This window comes from Lolium perenne, chromosome 1 (assembly GCF_019359855.2).
Source record: "Lolium perenne isolate Kyuss_39 chromosome 1, Kyuss_2.0, whole genome shotgun sequence".
NCBI classification, from domain to species: domain Eukaryota; kingdom Viridiplantae; phylum Streptophyta; class Magnoliopsida; order Poales; family Poaceae; genus Lolium; species Lolium perenne.
In genome coordinates this window covers 269,631,769-269,650,603 of record NC_067244.2, presented here as the reverse complement: position 1 = coordinate 269,650,603, position 18,835 = coordinate 269,631,769, and the positions used below count along the sequence as shown (strand labels likewise).

The following is an 18,835-nucleotide window of genomic DNA, read 5'->3' as shown; positions in this document are numbered from 1 at the left end:
CCACCACTCCCTCCCTCCACGCTCCACCAGTCGCCCCCAAAGGCATCGTCGGGCTAAGTTCGAGACGTGGATGAAAGGGGTGGCGGGGAGCTGGGCTCTCGGCTCCTCGCATGGATGCAACCTGCCTTGGTTACGACTTAAAAAAACTACTTTCAGATGCGGTCTGGCTCTATGCATTGTTGGTACTGCGTTATCTACCTCTCTCTAGAGTTCACTCTAGGAAGAGTTTCTCCCTCTTAACTGCAGCAGAGAGAAAACAAAGTTGGAATTGAGGGAAGAAAAACCAAAATAACAGCGTCTACTGATGATGTGTTAAACTTTTCACAGAAGTTGTGCTAGTTTGTGCCAAATTTAGCATCAGGATCTTAGATATCAGTCATCTTTTATGTAGTATGTTAAAAAGCTAACCATATTTCCACTGAGGTTTGCAATTGCAAGTTTATTTCATTTTTTAATGCATTTCTTTGCTGATCACAGTTTTTATTTGCGGAATTGATCTGGTAAAACTGCCTCCTTCCCAATTTATTTCACTTTTAATTAATTTCTTTGCTGATCGCAGTTTTCACTTGGTTAAGTTATTTCCAGGTACTAAGCAGTACAAACGCTTTGTAGGAAAGACCTGGGCATTTACCTCGTATAGTAAGTTATTTTCAGTCGATCGAAAATTATAACCAAATCAAACACTAAGCAAAATCATCCATCTGCTGCAGAATACATTCAGCATGTCCTAGAATAATAATTCAGCCTACAAGCACAAAATACTAAATGGTACACAGCTGCTGCTCCCTGTTCAGACACTAGCAGGGACGCAGGCAAAAACAAATCCATGGGCATCTTCAGTTTCTTCCACCTCGGATGAAGCGGAGTTTATGACGGCACTGAAACACAGTAAAGGTTAACCCGGATGAGCCTGATGGATTCCAAAAATGATAAAATAAACACAGCAAGATTGGGGAGGAAATGCTTACTGTATGTTGAAGTGTCAATCTGCTCAGGCAGCTCCTTGATGTCAACCTCGAACCTCTCTTGCACCTTCACATACAAAGAACAGGAATGCCGTTTAGGCACTACTCATCCCACATCAAACGAACAGAAAACTAAAAGGATGTCTGAGGGTAGCACGTACTTGGTTAAGAACATCAGAGTCCGAGGCCGAGGAAACGAAAGTTATAGCAAGCCCCTTGGTGCCAAAACGGCCAGCCCTTCCAACCTGAATGGTAAACCATCAGCTAGTCAGTACAGTTACATTAACAGCACTCAGCAGGGTCACAACAAGCAGCTCAAACGTTGCAGCAAGGTTACCCTGTGCAGGTATGTATCAGCTGAATCAGGCATGTCGTAGTTTATCACAATGTTGACACGCTCAATATCAATTCCTCTGCCCACTAAATCTGTGGCCACGAGGATCCTCTTGTGTCCTTCCTTGAAGTTCTTGTATCGAGTCAACCTGCAATAAACACAGCTTTACTAACCACAAGTACGGAATGTTAAAAGACAGACAATGTGAACAGAGCTCATAAAGACAACACTAAAAGAAATTTATCGTGGCTTAGGATACACATGATCAGAATGAAAAAAATGTATAGAACATTTGCAGCATCGATAGAATATTCACTATCTTTGGGTAGCTCAGAGCATGGAAATGATCAAAACATTGGTACAACCAAATGATAAACTATTTAAGTTGAGTGTAAAAGCCAGAGATGGCCATGTTACTAACCACAACAAGTACAGAACATCCAACAAGAGAAACACAGAATAACAGATCCCAAAAGAGAGTACAAGAAATCCAACATGTTGCAAGCTATACAAGATTGGAGCAAAACCACAACCACCGTACTACAGGAACTGGCAATGAAGCATCATGAAATAGAGCACATACCTTTCTTCCTGCGTCATGCCAGAATGGATGCTGATTGCAGGGAAGTTGCATTCGCAAAGCAGCTTGTTCAACTCTGCTGCCCTGCTAACGCTCTTCACAAATATCACAACTTGGTTGAAATCAAGGGCATCCAAGAGATCGTTTAATTTACGGTTCTTCTCTGCCTCGGTCAATTTTATATAGTGCTGCAAGAAAATAGTATACAATCATAAACGGCACCACACCAACTGAGAAAATGAAAGGATGAATGAGGCAGCTATGAAAGCTACCTGTACAAGACCATGAAGAGTCAACTTGGCCTCATCATCAACATAAATTTCCATAGGCTGCAGGGGGACAATGATAGATGAAAGAAATTAGCATTCTGGCAGCAATCTTCAGGTAATGGCATATGAACTCCTTCACTGTCAGAATAGGCAGCCTCCGCATGGAACTCAAAGTGCTGCACTGTTGCACACCAGATTTGCACTGGTCAAGTTCATCAGTCTTGCAACAGTGCATCACAAACAATTCCAGGCTGACTTATGGCCACAACGAGAAGGAGAACAAGAACCACCACCAGCAAACTCCAACGAAGTAACCACATGTACAAAATGCAGGGCAGCAAACTGGACATGTCATCCCAGAGAGTTACTTCCAAACTGTCACCACCTGAATCCCACTGCACCTACTGACCCGTAACCAAACCATCCAGAGTTCAGAACAGAGGACTCCTTAATCCCCTCCCCAGTGTACTTGCTAGAGACAACTGACAACAGGAGAGAAGCACTATGTATCACTCTACATGGAAGAAGTAGAAGGAAAGGGATAGACGACCAGAAAACTCCGTACATGCAAGAAATCATGACTTGGCCAGAATACTCTGTAATATGGAAGAACCTAGTGATAACTGACACTGGGAGGGGTGCACTGACAACAGGAGGGAAGTATTAAGCATGGAATAACACGTAGAGGAAAGGATCCCATAAAACTCTATGCATGGAAGAACCTAGTGAGAACTGGCAACAGCAGGGAAGCCCTGAGGCAGGCATACAGATGTAGGAGACTAAAACATGATGCAATATTCAATTGAGATGGACTGCATGAGCATTACATCTTGCATAAATTTCTTGCAAATCGGACGGATCTCCTTGCTGAGTGTTGCCGAAAACATCATGACCTGCTTATCATGAGGTGTCATCTTGAAGATCTCCTGGACATCCCTCCTCATGTCTGCATATTTTATATTTGTCAGTTAATGGTGTAATGATAGTAATAAAAGGAAAGTAACAAGAAAGGTAAGACAGAACATATATCCTTGAAACTGAACAAACAGGCTAATGAGGAGAACAAATTACCAAGTGACTCGAGCATCTTGTCACACTCATCAAGAATGAAATGCCTCACATTCTTCAAAGAAAGGTCCTTGTCTCTAGCTAGAGCAAGAATCCTTCCAGGAGTGCCCACCACAATATGAGGGCAGTCATTCTTCAATAAATCCTTGTGCTTCTTTATGTGAACACCTCCATAGAATACAGCCACCTTTAATTCAGACAGATATTTGCTGAACCTCTCAAACTCGTTGCATATCTGCATAACACAACAGCAATGAGCAAACCAAGACCAGGGAAAGGAATGACAATAAAACTAGAATGCAAACAGCCAGATTTACAAACCTGGTAAGCCAACTCTCGTGTGTGGCACAGTACAAGTGCTGCCACATGACCAGCAACAGGGTCAATTTGCTGAAGAGATGACAGGACAAAAACAGCAGTCTTCCCCATCCCTGACTTTGCTTGGCAGATGACATCCATACCGAGGATTGCTTGAGGGATGCACTCATGTTGCACTGATGTGGAACCAAATAAAATCGGAGCAGCACCCCAGTGAGTTAAAATTGAACCTTCGGAGTCCATGTTAATGGAAAGTTTTACCATATTTCCCTCCAAGAGGAAATTTCAGAAGAATGTATACCTGCATATCAGCAACACAAGAGTTTCATTACCAAACTGATTTGCCAAAGTCTAAGCCAAGAAAGGTCCAAGCAATTTTAACTAACTTAGTTCGGTTCACTTTGTACAGAAACATCTCAGCACCAACGTAGACGAACATGGAATCCTACTAATCATGTTAATTACAACACTACTATGCCTGTAGATTACAAATTATTGATTACTACCTCCGTTCGAAAATATAAGCATTTTTAGAGAGCTAGTTTAGATTATGTTGTCATGTTCCAAACATGTTCAAAATTGATTTCACAACAAATTAATCAAGGATGGTTGCACCTTACAATGTCAGAACAGAGGGGAGGGATTGCTATTTTTTGCTGTCAAAGTATAGGGGTGGGGTGCACTTATTTGCCAACAAAACATATATCTCACCATGGTGGATGGAGTTTAGTAATAACAGATAGCTAAACATGCTGGAATAAAGGATTCAATTATTATCCTTAGTTTACTCCTAGCAGTAGGACAACATGGTAGAATCAAGTGTTCCATATCAACTTTTTTCAGTCTAGCTCAAACATTTGCTTACAAGGTGAGCTAGAAGTTACATATAGTGGTAATACAATTTAAGCTAGCAAGCTGAATGCATCTACTTTCTACCAAAACTTGCCACCTGTGGATAGCTTTTTAAGTTTACTCATATAGCAGTGAGACAACATGGCGGAATTAAGTGTTCCATGTCAGCTTTTTATTCTGGCTCACGCATTTGCTTGCAAGGTGGAGCTGGAAGCTATAGGAAGTGATAATACAATTTAAGCTACCAAGGTGGATGCATCTACTTTCTGCCAATCTTACCACAGTTAAAATATGAGTAGCACCCAACAAAGAACAAGCTTGTGAATCTACCGGCTCTGTCTACCTAATTAAGCTAGCGAGCTTCTACATCCCCGCAGGCAAGACTTGAGGAGGTCAACGTCCGGCTACAGGAAGGGAAGTGGAACTTGCCTTCGGACGGGTGCTCAAATCCGCAGTCCTGGATGGCCCTGAGCAGCTCGGGCTTGAGCAGGAAGTCCCTGAATCCGGAGCTGTGGATCCCGACGTAGCCCTTCTTGGCGACGTCGGCCTTGGCGGCGGCGGCGCCGTCGACGGCCTTGTCGTCGTCCTCCTCGTAGTCCAGGAGCTCCTCCTCGTACACCTCGGCCTCCTTGGCCTCTCCCATCCTGTCATATCCGCCGCAGCAAACACCGTCAATTTCACCGCACCAAACCCGGATAAACCGAGTCCAGATCTCGGCCAAATTCGAAAGATAAAAGACGGGATCGGGGCCGGAAACTCACATGAATAGATCCGGTGGAACTGTGGTGCGGGTAGTGGGAGATTTGGCGGCTGCAAAGAAGAAATCGGCGGGATTAGAGCGGTGGTTTGGCGGGGGTTTTGGTTGGGCGAGGTCGAGGATAGGGTTCGTCCGAGGTTGAGGATGAGATTACCGTCGGCTGGGAAACTTTTGGGGGCTGCTGCTAGGGTTTCGTCGCCGTCGTCTGCTTCGCTGGCCTCGAGTTGGAGCCGGCGCCCCACAATATATAGAAAGGCCGCGGAGATGTTCTGATGGGCTCCGTTGGGCCGGCCCCAAGCAGTGTCACGCACCTAATAACCCAAGGTCTAATTTTTATTAATCTGTTGCTGCAGACTTGATGAACTTGTTTTCTCTGTTTCAGCGTAGTGGTCATGGTCATGGAGGGTAATCCACATCATCCAAGGGCCGAATGTCATTCCAAAACTTCAACCCATCCATTGACGTGAGTTCTGTTGCATGTCCTTGTGGCACTTGTTTCCTTTAGGTCTGTGTTTTCCTTACACAAGCCTAGACCTGTAGAAACTAAATGACGAGGCAACTGGTCGCCCACACAATCAGCTTCACCTAGTTATTCCCATGAAGACAATGCAAATACCAGCAGGTTAGCAATTGAGTCAATTTGCTTAACTCCTTTTATCAATTGAGCTAGATTTGCAGTGCAATATGCCACAAGATACAATTTTAGCTATCGTCCATGAATGATACCTTGCACATATTAAGTAGTTATTATTTATTTATCACCGGTGAATATGGGCCACTATGGTTAATCGACATGTTGAGGAAACATGTAGGCTATAACTTTTTTTTGTTGAGCTGGGCATGTCTTTTCAAGTGCTCAAAAATCATAGTATATGTTTTCAAGGAGACTGTATGGAAGTGTATATTGTCATGGTGTAATGAAGGATGATTACGTTTTACTTTTTTTGTTTTGTTTCAATAAGTTATGGGTTCATGGAATTAAAAAAAACTGTAAGAGTTTCATACATATTGGGAAAAGTTTGCATTTAGTTATGACCCTGGGTCTAATCTTTCTGTTCAAACTATTGATAAGAATTAGATTCAGCTTGAGCTCTTGAATCCTGCAAATGCGCCATGGACAGTATATTCACCACAGCACTTGCATTTACACGTATATGGATGTATGCCGCAACCTTTCTTTGACATGTTATTTTGATACGTCTGGATGACCCATATGACTCCAATTTGTATCGAAACTGCAGAACTGATGACGTATCAGGGGCATCAAGATTCAGAGTGTCGTTGTCTATTCGACGGTACCTCAGAAGAGGGATCCTCACGAGGGAGAGATGAAGTAGGGTGATGAGGACATCCCTACCACACTACTACCTCCGTCATTACAAATTGAAGATGATCATGCTGTGAAGCTCAAGTCCAATGAAGTCAGGATTGGACCAATGACACGAGCTCGTGCGAAGCTACTTAAACAACAGATGAATTTGTTCCTAAGTGATACTTTGATCGATGAGAACTTTATACTGCCTAAGTCCTATTACTATGTATGATCAGGTATGAGGAGGGAGCAAGCATCGCACGAGGAGGAGAGGAGCAGCTGGACAAGAAGCTGGCCATGGAGCTGGACATGAAGACATTCCATGGAAGCGCGAGGGAGGAGAGGGAGGCATGCGCGAGGGAAGAAGACCAAGTCCAGGCCGACGCCAGACCCGGTCTGACCGGCCGCCACGCCGGCGCATCCGGTCCCAGGCCCGGTCTGACCGGGCGCCAGACCGGCCCAGCCCGGCGCCAACCGGGCGCTGCGCTTGTGCCAGCCGGGGCACATCCAGTAAGCCTGGAAGCTTAGCCGGTTTTCACCTGTGCCAGGTTCGGTTTGAACCGGACCGGCCGGTCCCAGGCCCGGTCGACCGGCCCCCAGGTCGGCCGAGTCCAAGTCTGTCTCGACCATATCTATTCTCTAGGTCGGTTATTTTTGTATCTTTTCGACCTGAGGTCGTCCTGAACCCCTATATAAGTGCCCAGGACGCCCCCAATTAGGTTTAGACCACGTTTAAGATAAACCCTAGTTCATAGTTGATTGCTTTGCAACTCTATTGAATCTCTACACCATATTGCATCGATTTGGTGTTGAGCCCCTGAAAGTCTTGTGTGATCTGCTGTTCCATTGGGAATTAGACGGTTGCAAGTTACCGCTTCGTGGTCGGCGGCTACGTGCGCAAGTGTGTGGAGTTGCGAATATCTTGCAGGGTTGAGAGTTGTTGCATTGGCGACAGGGACCAATCGAGAGATCTCGTTGCGTCATACAAGTTATCATCAAGTTATCTCCGATGTGTTCATCGTGTGTTCATCACCATCCACCTCGCTTACTGAGAAGATCGGGCCACCCCTTATCATCTTGGTATCAGATTCTCGGGTTTCCTCGGTAAGCCATCCACAATCCACCCCATAGTTGAGTTGTGAGTGTTTTTCTATCCAGAAAAAAGCCAAAAATATTAGGGTTAGGGTTTGCCATATCCTTAGATTGCACTAATTTCGAGTTTTAGTTGCTTTTCGTAGTTGTTTTTGCGTATCTTTTTCTTCCATCTAGAATTGTTAGGGTTTGTGTTTCCGCTTTCATCTATAGTCAGTTTTTGTTGCTCTGAGTCCACATAGCATACAGTGTGTTTGTCCAAACCATAGCCACAGCCTTTCGATATACGTGACTAGGAACTTCCCCAGAAGAGACTAGTTTTACCGCTCGACAGGCTGCTACTTGTGACGGTAAAGCACACGTCCGTTGGGAACCCCAAGAGGAAGGTATGATGCGTACAGCAGCAAGTTTTCCCTCAGTAAGAAACCAAGGTTATCGAACCAGTAGGATATGAAGGCCACGTGAAGGTTGTTGGTGGAGGAGTGTAGTGCGGCGCAACACCAGGGATTCCGGTGCCAACGTGGAACCTGCACAACACAATCAAAATACTTTGCCCCAACTTAACAGTGAGGTTGTCAATCTCACCGGCTTGCTGTAAACAAAAGATTAAACGTATGGTGTGGAGAAAGATGTTTGCTTGTAGAAAATAATAGAGAACAGAGATTGCAGTAGATTATATTTCAGATGTAAAAGAATAGACCAGGGTCCACAGTTCACTAGTGGTGTCTCTCCAATAAGATAAATAGCATGTTGGGTGAACAAATTACAGTTAGGCAATTGACAAATAGAGATTCATACACATATCATGATGACTACTATGAGATTTACTTAGGGCATTACGACAAAGAACATAGACCGCTATCCAGCATGCATCTATGCCTAAAAAGTCCACCTTCGGGTTAGCATCCGCACCCCTTCCAGTATTAAGTTGCAAACAACAGACAATTGCATTAAGTATTGTGCGTAATGTAATCAACACAAATGTCCTTAGACAAAGCATCGATATTTTATCCCTAGTGGCAACAACACATCCATAACCTTAGAACTTTCTGTCACTGTCCCAGATTCAATGGAGGCATGAACCCACTATCGAGCATAAATACTCCCTCTTGGAGTCACAAGTATCAACTTGGCCAGAGCCTCTACTAGCAACGGAGAGCATGCAAGATCATAAACAACACATATATGATAGATCAATAATCAACTTGACATAGTATTCCATATTCATCGGATCCCAACAAACACAACATGTAGCATTACAAATAGATGATCTTGATCATGATAGGCAGCTCACAAGATCTAAACATGATAGCACAAGAGGAGAAGACAACCATCTAGCTACTGCTATGGAGCCATAGTCCAAGGATGAACTACTCACCCATCAATCCGGAGGCGGTGACATAGGCATCCCAAATGGGCCTGCCGAAGATAGTACCCGGGGTTTACTGAAGGCCCAATACCCGAAGAATAAGAAGATGCGAGAACTCAAGATATATTAAGGAAAGTTAGAGTTGTAATAGGAAGTGTTATTTGTAAATCTGGCGGGATGAGTTAGAAACCGTCCCGGACTCTGTAACTTGTACAAAACGAAACCCTCGGCTCCGCCTCCTATATAAAGGGGGAGTCGAGGGACGAAGAGGCAATCGAATCATTGTTACAAACCCTAGCTTTCATAATCGTCGAGTACTTTTCGGCTGAAATCTTCGAGATCTACTTGCCCTCTACTTCCAACTAAACCCTAGCCTACGATCCATAGGCATTGACAAGTTGATACCTTGTCAATTGGCGCCGTCTGTGGGAATTAGAGGCGTAAGGATCTGATCTCGATGGCACGTTCAAGATCTTCGACATCATCAACCGCAAGCAACACAATGGATCGAGGTAAACAGATCGCTGCTGGTCTTGTTGATTTTGTTCCTCACCCACCCTCCCGTTTGGATGCATATGCGTATCTGGCGGAGCCCATGGAGATGACGTTCGGAAGGTTTCACTTTCGCGTCGAGAAGGAAGGATCGTATCGTGTCGAAATTCCGATTTCGTCGGGATCATCGGCAGTCGATTCCGATTTTTCAAGCTATACATCGTCAACCGAGTCAGGAGAAGAAGAAACTTCGTCGACACGCTACGTCAGCACCAGAACAAGAGAGAAACTCGCCACGATCTTCAACGACATGTCGTTTGAGTCATCTGCGGACTCATATATAAGCGATGGCTCAAGCGATGTCGACAGTTACGACTTCATCGACAAATCTATCACAGTGGGCAAGGTCTTCATCAATCTCAATGACGATGTCACCAAACCCAACATAGATCTGAATACAAAATATCATCAGATTTATGCCATTGAGGATCAAGAGGAAACATCTGAGGCTTTCGATGATCTGGGAAATCCATATGTCGATCCCTCCAATCTGCGACAAGGCCTGGGCAACAAATACGTCGGACCAGAGCCGCGAGACAGAGTTCAACTTTCACAAGCAGCATGGGACAGAGCCGCGAGAGCTATGAATGGTACAGAACCAATGGCTACCACGGCCACACCAGAGGAATTACAAGCATATCAATATAGGCTAGCACGAGCTGCCGAAGAATTGGAAAAACAGACAGTGAGTTAAACGGGAGAAAGGAGGCGACACGCATCCGGCGGGGAGAAGGGCAGATCTAAGTCGACAATCTAGAACTTCGGGTGATGGCCACGGGGAGGCTCGGAGCAGAGGAAGATCAAGGTTACAACACATACCCGGTCCGAAAGAGAGCACTTGGTTCAAAACCTCGATATGTCCTTTATGTCAATAGATACAAGAGGGAACATTATCCCTAAGACACCAGAAGCTGGGTATATGGTGACACAAGCTTTTATCCTCGCATCTAAACCACCTCCAGGTGATCCAAGGGAAACACTATACAATATGGCGATAGCAGGAGTTGGAGCTATGGGGACAGCGTTCGTATCAACGCCTCCCGAGGGAGCGGCAAGGCAAAATAGTCCACGACTGCGGCGACAACGGCGGCGGCACTGAAGGACCAAGCGGAGCAAGAGAAACGGCAGCACAAGCAAGGGTCGATAGAGCGCGGCAAAGCAGAAGGGATCATCGGCAATCTCCGGAGCTTAACGACGAAGATATGTGCGGCTTGCCATGCTTCACGAGGAGAGTCCGAAAAACTCGAGTCCCCTCAGGATTCAAGTTACCCGATAACTTCAAAAAGTTCGACGGCCTTCAAGATCCAGAGGATTGGCTAGTTGATTATCTCGAGACAGTGAAGCTCACAGGAGGAACCAGGGCAACAACCATGCAAAGCATCCAAGTGCATTTGAGTGGAGCCGCACGATCTTGGATAAAGAAACTCACTCCAGGATCTATCGACAGCTGGGAAAGTTTCGAGGACGTGTTCGTCAAGAACTTCAGATCCACGTGCAAAAAACCTGCGTCGTTAGAGGAATTGAGAGCATGTCGACAAAAGCCGATGAGCCAATGAGAAAGTACATCCAAAGGTGGAATATCATTAAAAACTCGTGAGAAAATATATCGACGAAAAGAGCAATAGATGCGTTTGTCGCGAGAGTCGAGCGAGGAGATTTTGTCGAGGACTTGGGAAAGACCAATCCAAAGACGATATCCGCGTTAATGGAGATAGCAAACAAATGGGCGAGATGGAGAAGACGCCGTCCACAACAAACGGCACGAGGTCCCCAGAGGAGGACCGTAGTCGAAACTATCAATCGAGGCGACGATTTCCTCGGCAGTACCCGAACTATGACGCTCCAGGGCAAATTTCGGCAGGATTTCGGACAAACACAGGAGGAAACAACAGAGACGATTATCAGAGAAGTAGTGAACAGCGAGGTGATAACAGAGATGATTCTCGCAACAACAGGCAAAATAGCGGGCCTAGGTTCCCAAGGCCTTTCATGTCCCCTGAAGACATGATGAATGGGCCGTGCCAGATGCACTTTTTCATCGACGACAACGGTAAAAGACGGTCGGGACACCTGCGGAAAGACCGTCGCAATTTCCGAGCAATGTTCGGGTATGCGAGCACGCTAACGCTCGGGCAGCACGAGAGAAATCCTCGAGAACCCGGGAGCGAGATTCACTTACCACCTCCTCCCGCGATTACAGAAGACAATCGACATCAGCTCGAGAATAGCGGCAGCACCACCACCACCACCTTATGTTGATCCCAACTCTCACGGAGCGGTGTCGATGATTCGAAGGCAAGGCCGTCAAATAGAGCTCAAAAAGTAATTTCACGACAGGTGTTTATGGCGAGAAAAAATGCCTCCACCAACTGTAGAGTATCTTAATTGGTCGGGGCAAGATATTGGTTTCACCATAGCGGATCATCCGCAACAAGTTCCTCGACCGGGCGATCGGCACTTATTCTCGACGATTATTGCGGGATTTGATGTCTCTCGAGTGTTCATAGACGGCGGCAGCAGCTTAAACCTCATGTATGCAGACACATTGAGGAAGATGAACATATCCTTAGCGAACTTGAAGCCAACAGACACAAGGTTCCACGGTATCACACCGGAGAAGCCAAATTACCCATTGGGGAAGATCAATCTCGACGTTCAGTTTGGAACTCGAGAGAATTATAGAATCGAGAGGCTGGAATTTGAAGTCGTGGATTTTCCGTCATGATGCACGCTTTGTTGGGATGACCAGCATATGCTAGATTTATGGCGGTGCCACATTATACATACTGTTGTGGAGATTGCCTGGACCAAAGGGACCATTCACGATCAAAGGAAGCTTCGCCTAGCCGATAAGTGCGACAAGGATTTTCATCGACTATCAGAAACTTTCGGGATGCAAGCTGAGTATTTGGCGTCAAAAAGTATGACTGACTACGACGTGCTGCCAGATGTTGGAAGGCCAAATAAAGAATCAACTTTCAATGCCGAGAAAAATTCTAAGGAGGTACAGATTCACCCGACAGACCCGAAAAAGACGACATCCATTGCAACAAATATGGATATCGCATAGGAAAGCGCGCTCGTCAAGTTCCTCCGTGAAACCTTTGGAAAATCTTCGCATGGTGTCCAGCTGACATGCCAGGAGTACCCAGGGAACTTGCCGAGCACCACCTCAACTTAGATCATCTCGCGAGACCAATCAAACAACCCTTGCGGCGTTTTTCGGAACCAAACCGCAAATCTATGTTATCAGAAATAAATCGACTCAAGGATGCTGGTTTTATCAAAGAGATATCCATAGAAGCCACATGGGTAGCTAACCCAGTGATGGTGCCGAAGAAACACACGACAGTCCTTCGCATGTGCGTCGACTTTACGTGTCTCAATAAACATTGTCCAAAGGATCACTTTCCCCTCCCGAGGATCGATCAAATTATCGACTCCACGGCTGGATGCGAACGTCTTTCCTTCCTGGACGCATATTCTGGTTATAACAAGATCAGATTGAAAGAAGAAGATGAAGTAAAGACCGCGTTTATTACACCATACGGCGTGTTTTGCTACAGAACAATGCCCTTTGGTCTAAAAAATGCGGGAGCAACATATCAGAGGATGATGCAGAAGTGTTTGGCGACACGTTGGGAAAAACGTGCAAGTATACATCGATGATGTCGTCATAACGTCAAAAAAGGGGGCGACGCTGATCGAGGATCTCAAGGAAACTTTTGACAACCTCGACAAATTCTGCCTCAAGCTGAACCCGACGAAGTGTTCTTTTGGCGTCCCAGCAGGAGAACTTCTGGGGTTCTTAGTTTCAGCAAGAGGGATTGAAGCAAATCCCGACAAAATACAAGCTATAGTAACAATGAGAAAGCCAACAAAGTTGAAAGAGATACAGCAGCTAACTGGGCGAGTCGCAGCTTTGAGCAGATTCGTCGCCAGTGGGAGAAAAAGCGTTACCATTTTACGCTACGATAAAACAAGGAGATAAATTCCGGTGGAACGAAGAGGCCGAAAGAGCTTTCGAGGATTTGAAGCGCACAATTTCGACACCACCAATTTTGGTGGCGCCGAAGGAAAAGGAACCTCTCTGCTGTATATTCCAGCCACCCCTCAAGTGGTTATTACGGTGCTAGTCGTTGAAAGAGAAGAAGAAGGAAAAATCCATGGAGTACAGAGGCCAGTATATTTCGTTAGCGAAGTTTTATCACCCTCAAAACAAAGGTACCCTCAGTACCAAAAGCTAGCATATGGAGTGTTCACAACGGCACGAAAATTGCGCCACTATTTTTCGGCACACCCGATCATAGTGGTCAATGAAGCTCCCTTGTCAAATATACTAAACAATCCGAAGCTACGGGTCGTGTCTCCCTTTGGGGAATCGAACTTTCCCTCGGGACATCACGTATGAAAAAGAAAAGCAATCAAGTCGCAAGTTCTCGCCGGACTTCATCGCAGAGTGGATGGAGCTGCAAAACACAGGACCCCAGAGACTTGTCGAGAACATGGACTATGAACTTTGATGGGTCCAAGAGACTTGAAGGAGTCGCGAGAGTAGTACTTATATCACCTGAAGGCGACAAGTTAAAATACGTCCTTCGGATGACGTTCCCTAACACATCCAATAACGAAGCAGAATATGAAGCTCTCATACACGGGATGAAGATGGCGAAAGCTTGCGGTGCAACTCGACTAAAAATTTTCGGCGATTCACAATTGGTGGCTCAGCAAGTTATGAACCAATGTGACGCAGTCAATGATAGCATGATGGCATACAAGGAAGTGTACAACGAGCTCGAGAAGTTGTTCGATGGATGCGAAGTAAATCATATTAGTAGATTGAGCAACGACGAAGCTGACGTTCTTGCAAACATCGGGTCGCAATGCCTTGCAGTTCCGCCGGTGTATTTTGGGAAGAGATAACGAGAGAGATCTACTAAATCGACAAAATCAAAAAAGAAGGAGAAGAAACCCTCGGGGGCTACCAAGGAAGAGCAAGAAGAAGAAGAAGATCAGGACCTGGTCATGATGATATAGATACCATGGATGCAGACGTACATATCATACATCCTCAGGAAAGAAATACCCGACGATCCAGTTGAGGCAAGGCGAGTAATTCGACGCTCCAAAGCTTTCACGGTGGTCAAAGGAGAATTGTACAAACGAAGTATTTCAAAGGCGTCTGCAAAGGTGTGTCACACCCGAAGAAGGAAGAATAATTCTGAAGGATGTACACGAAGGAATATGTGGCCACCACGCAAGTAGTCGAGCTATTGCAGCCAAGGTTTTTCGGGCAGGATTCTACTGGTTGACAGCAATCGAGGACGCCAAGGAAATAGTAAGAACGTGCGACGCGTGTCAAAGGTTCGCCGCAAAACCTCACTCTCCAGTAAGCAGAACTAACACCAATACCATTGTCGTGGCCTTTTGCCCAATGGGGACTTGATATGGTGGGCAAGTTACACAAATCTTGGCCGGGAGGAAAGGAGTACATGCTAGTAGTCGACAAATTTACAAAGTGGATAGAAGCGAAGCCGATAAATTCACCAGACGGGGCATCCGCAGTAAAATTCATAAAAGGCCTATTTTTTTTATTTGGAGTGCCCCACAAAGATCGTCACAGACAATGGCAGTAACTTCACATCCCACGAATTCAAAGATTATTGCAAAGAAGTGGGTATCAAATTGCACTTTGCGTCAGTTGCACATCCTCAAACCAATGGGCAAGTCGAGAAAGCCAATGGCATCATCTGCAATGGCATCAAGAAACGCCTGTTAGGACCACTGGAAAAAGCTCGACATACCTGGCCAGAAGAACTACCAAGTGTGTTGTGGAGCATCCGAACAACACCAAATACGGCGACACAGGAGACCCCGTTTTTCCTGGTCCATGGAGCAGAGGCGATACTACCAATAGAAATAGAGCACGACTCCCCCGAGTCACGTAGTATAATGAAGAAACTTCCAAGATAGCATTGGAAGACGACGTCGACGCACTCGATGAAGCTCGAGACGAAGTACTATCAAGGGTAACCAAATACCAACAGGACTTGAAGAATTACCACAGTCGACGTTTACGGCCAAGATCTTTTCAGGTGGGAGACCTAGTTCTTCGGCTCACGCAAAAAAGTCATGAAAAACTCGAGCCACCATGGCTTGGCCCTTACATTGTCACGGAAGTAATCGGAGGAGGAGCATACAGGATAAAGGACAAGAAGACAGGGGTGGAGGAGCAAAACCCTTGGAACGTGGCGCAACTCAGGCGGTTCTACGCCTAGAGTCGAAATATAGTCCTTGTAAAACTTCAATGTACTGAAACGCCTACGAGTTTTCAGACGCACTCTTTTCCTTTTTCGGGGCACCGAGTGGGGCCGGGAAAGGTTTTTAATGAGGCGGGCTCGTGGTGCTGCAATATAATAAAGATAGCGTCAATATAACTTTTCTTCATCGACACGTTCAAAAGTCTCCGACCCGACGAATTTCAATATAGTTCCTCGAAAAAAGAAAAAACTTCGCCTTGGTATCAAAATACCTCGCGAGTCAATAAAGATACAAAATAGTACTCAACAAAAAGCCCGGAGGCTGAGTCTCGGCAAAACTACATATTGAATAAACGCCTTGGTTCAAAACCTCGCGACACACAAATACAGAAAACAGCCACCGAAACACTCGGGGGCTATACAAATATAGAAATCTGATGATTGCTTCACAATATAATCACAATCATGGGTTACAAAGAAGAGTTATTTACCAAAGGAAAATAATCAGTCATGATTCAATATGTTATCAAGGGTAATTCTGTTTTCTTCAGGAGCAGCGCCAAGAAAATCAGCATAATGACCATCTGCAAAAAAGTCAGCATCCATCTGAAGAAGGTCTTCAATCATTTCTTCGGCTATAGGCGAAACCTTCGTGTTAATTCGGTCGACACCAACTCTTCGGCGCTTTACCTTCTCGTGAACTTTCGCAACGACTTGGGTCAGGTCAAGTTTCGAGTGGCAAAGCTGAAGCATGATAAGGGCAAATCTGGCGCCAGCTACCAGTTGAGCTCTGACAAAGTCATGGATCCTATGGGCATCCTTAAATTTCTCCATTAACTCGGGAAGAGTTTTTGGTTGAACGTTCCGAGGAAACATGGAGTTATAAACCATAGACAGGGTCTTGGTACAGAAGTCAAGGAAGTCGCGAGTTTGAGAGGTGCGATCCTGAAATCTGACAATCACGGCGGGTCCTCTCCGGGGTAGCCCAAAACAAAGAACCATGGTCAAGGGAAAGGTTAACAAGGAGGTTCGTCCTAGTATTTACCCTCTCTTCCTCGGCGACATCAGCAAAGGAACCTATTAGAAACAACAGAGTAGAAAATTTTAAGAGACATAGCATGAAGACGAAAGATATCGGAGGATGAAACAAGCATACCCGACATATCCGCACTGGCTTCATTCATTAACTCGAGCATGAAATTTTCTCTAGTAGTCGCCTTTTCAGCCTCGGAAGCAGCAATTTCCTTAGCAGCCACGGCCTCGCGAGCTTGCTGAAGTGCAACTTTTTCGGCTTCAGATGACTTACGAGATTTTTCCATCATCACAAGAGTTTGCTTCTTTGCATACTGAAGTTGCTGCCGAAGTTCATCCAATTCTCGTGGCAAAGAATCTTCGATAGGTGTGGCATCAGCAAGAGTTCTCTTCAAGCAAGAGGAAGAAGGCGAAACATTGGAAGGAGCGGAAGATGGAGTATAGTTATCAAATACCAACTGAAATATAATAAAACAAGACAACATCAATCAACAAGCAAAAAATAGAGTCTTCATTAATCTTCCGGAATAATTACAAAGGCCTTACAATGGAGCTAATGAAGTACGTGTCGCCAAATAACTACTTTGGTGACAAGAGCAAAAGAAACAGAGAAAGAAAAACAAAGAGGCATGCAACTAGACCTCCGGCCTTGATGAGCTAGGAGTCGAAGCTGGTTTGATCCCGAGATAAGCCAAGATTTTCTTCGTGTTGGGCTTGGCTGCCTTAATCAGGGACCTCCACCTTGATTGCTCTATCGATCGGTGTCGCCAACTTTTGTCCAATCAACGATCTGGTGTCGTCAAACAACCAGAGCAACAGTGCCTTCGACAGCAATCTTCATATTTTCTTGGCGCATCTTCAGTCCAAGGTCTTCTGGTGAATTGAACATCTTGGCAAGGGTAAGGAAAGTCGGGGGCTCCTCTTTCTTCGGGAAGAAGTAGGGGAACAGCGCCGACAAACATGCATTAGCATTTGCCACGCCTTCACGAATTTCGGACCCATGAAGCTCCAGATAGGAAAGTGCGTCAAGGAGAGGGTCATCGACAGGATTCTCCAGATCAAAATCTTGGTTTGTTTGGTCTGCCAAGGAAACAAAACGTTGGTCAACAACAAGAAACAGCGGTTCTCATAAAAATAGAAGGGATCAATAATATTACTGTGAGTGCGTCGACTTTGTGATTTCAGGCGCTTGAGGATCCCCTGTTCACGAGAAGCTTGTGCAGCTTTGTGCTCGTTTAAGGCAGATGCAGCATCCTCAAGTCTTTTCTGCAGTTCCCCGACACTAGCAGCTTTTGCTTTGGCTTCATCAGCCTCGGCTTTGGCTTCGCTAGCAACAAGTTCGGCTTTCTTGCGAGCCGCCTCACTCTGTTCAAGTTTTTGAGCAAGTGCGTCGGCACGTTTGTTGGCCTCTGCAAGTTTCTCTGTCGAGATATAAAAAAAAAGAAGAAAGATCAAAAATCGCGACAAGCAACAGGAGCAAAAAGTCAAGAAAAAACGGCAAGTATAAAAGTTGATTACCTTCGGCTCTGCTAGCATACTCACGATACCCAATAAATTGGGATCCGATGCGGAGAAGCTCTTTGATCATAGGCTGTTAAAGAAGAACACAACAAGAGAAACATCGGCATGAAAAAGATAGTGAAGGCGTGAAAAAGCAAAATAGATGAAATAAAGATATCGACAAACTTACATCATCTAAGAGCAGAGTCGACGAGCTGCCCAATTGAGGAACAGGTTCAACAATTGTTTCAATCCTTGTCCTTTTTGGTGAAGGAGCAAGGGGGCTTCTTTGGCGGAGTTGTGGTGACGACGTTTTGTTGAGGAGGCGAGGATTCTTCTCCTTCAACTAGCGTGTCCGAGGCAAGTACAAGATGTGACGTGCTTGTCCGAGGAGCCACGTCAACGATTGGTACTTCTTCCTCGTCATCACTGTTGATCAAAAATCGGCAGCATAAAAAGCAAGACAAGATAAACTCCTCGAGTACAGAAAAAGGGAGAAATAAAGGTGACTTACGAGCTGACGAGGGATTCAATATAAGGATCATAAGCTGCCTTCGGATGAGAAGGAACAACTT

At 45.4% G+C, this 18,835-nt stretch overlaps 2 protein-coding genes across 3 annotated transcripts; both read right to left on the bottom strand.

Moving 5' to 3' along the window:
* Positions 1 to 684: 684 nt before the first annotated feature.
* Positions 685 to 5,386, bottom strand: LOC127327931 (DEAD-box ATP-dependent RNA helicase 15). Of its 2 annotated transcripts, XM_051354751.2 has the most exons (12): positions 5,298 to 5,386; positions 5,148 to 5,196; positions 4,816 to 5,030; positions 3,538 to 3,710; positions 3,220 to 3,451; positions 2,976 to 3,094; positions 2,152 to 2,208; positions 1,883 to 2,067; positions 1,303 to 1,447; positions 1,127 to 1,210; positions 969 to 1,032; positions 685 to 878 (listed from the first exon to the last, which is right to left on the bottom strand). In XM_051354751.2, coding segments are annotated over exons 2-12 (1,287 nt in total). In that variant the 5' UTR covers positions 5,150 to 5,196; positions 5,298 to 5,386; the 3' UTR covers positions 685 to 867. The 2 variants fall into 2 exon arrangements, with proteins under 2 accessions (XP_051210711.1, XP_051210712.1); XM_051354752.2 differs by lacking the exons at positions 5,148 to 5,196; positions 5,298 to 5,386 and having other exon boundaries at positions 3,538 to 3,835; positions 4,816 to 4,955.
* A 12,173-nt stretch (positions 5,387 to 17,559) lies between these two features.
* LOC139835009 (uncharacterized) lies at positions 17,560 to 18,541 on the bottom strand. Its single transcript, XM_071824950.1, has 4 exons — positions 18,451 to 18,541; positions 18,279 to 18,351; positions 17,918 to 18,181; positions 17,560 to 17,840 (listed from the first exon to the last, which is right to left on the bottom strand). Exons 2-4 carry the CDS (start codon positions 18,346 to 18,348, stop codon positions 17,560 to 17,562), a joined length of 615 nt encoding a protein of 204 aa, XP_071681051.1. The 5' UTR covers positions 18,349 to 18,351; positions 18,451 to 18,541.
* Between the last annotated feature and the right edge of the window lie 294 nt (positions 18,542 to 18,835).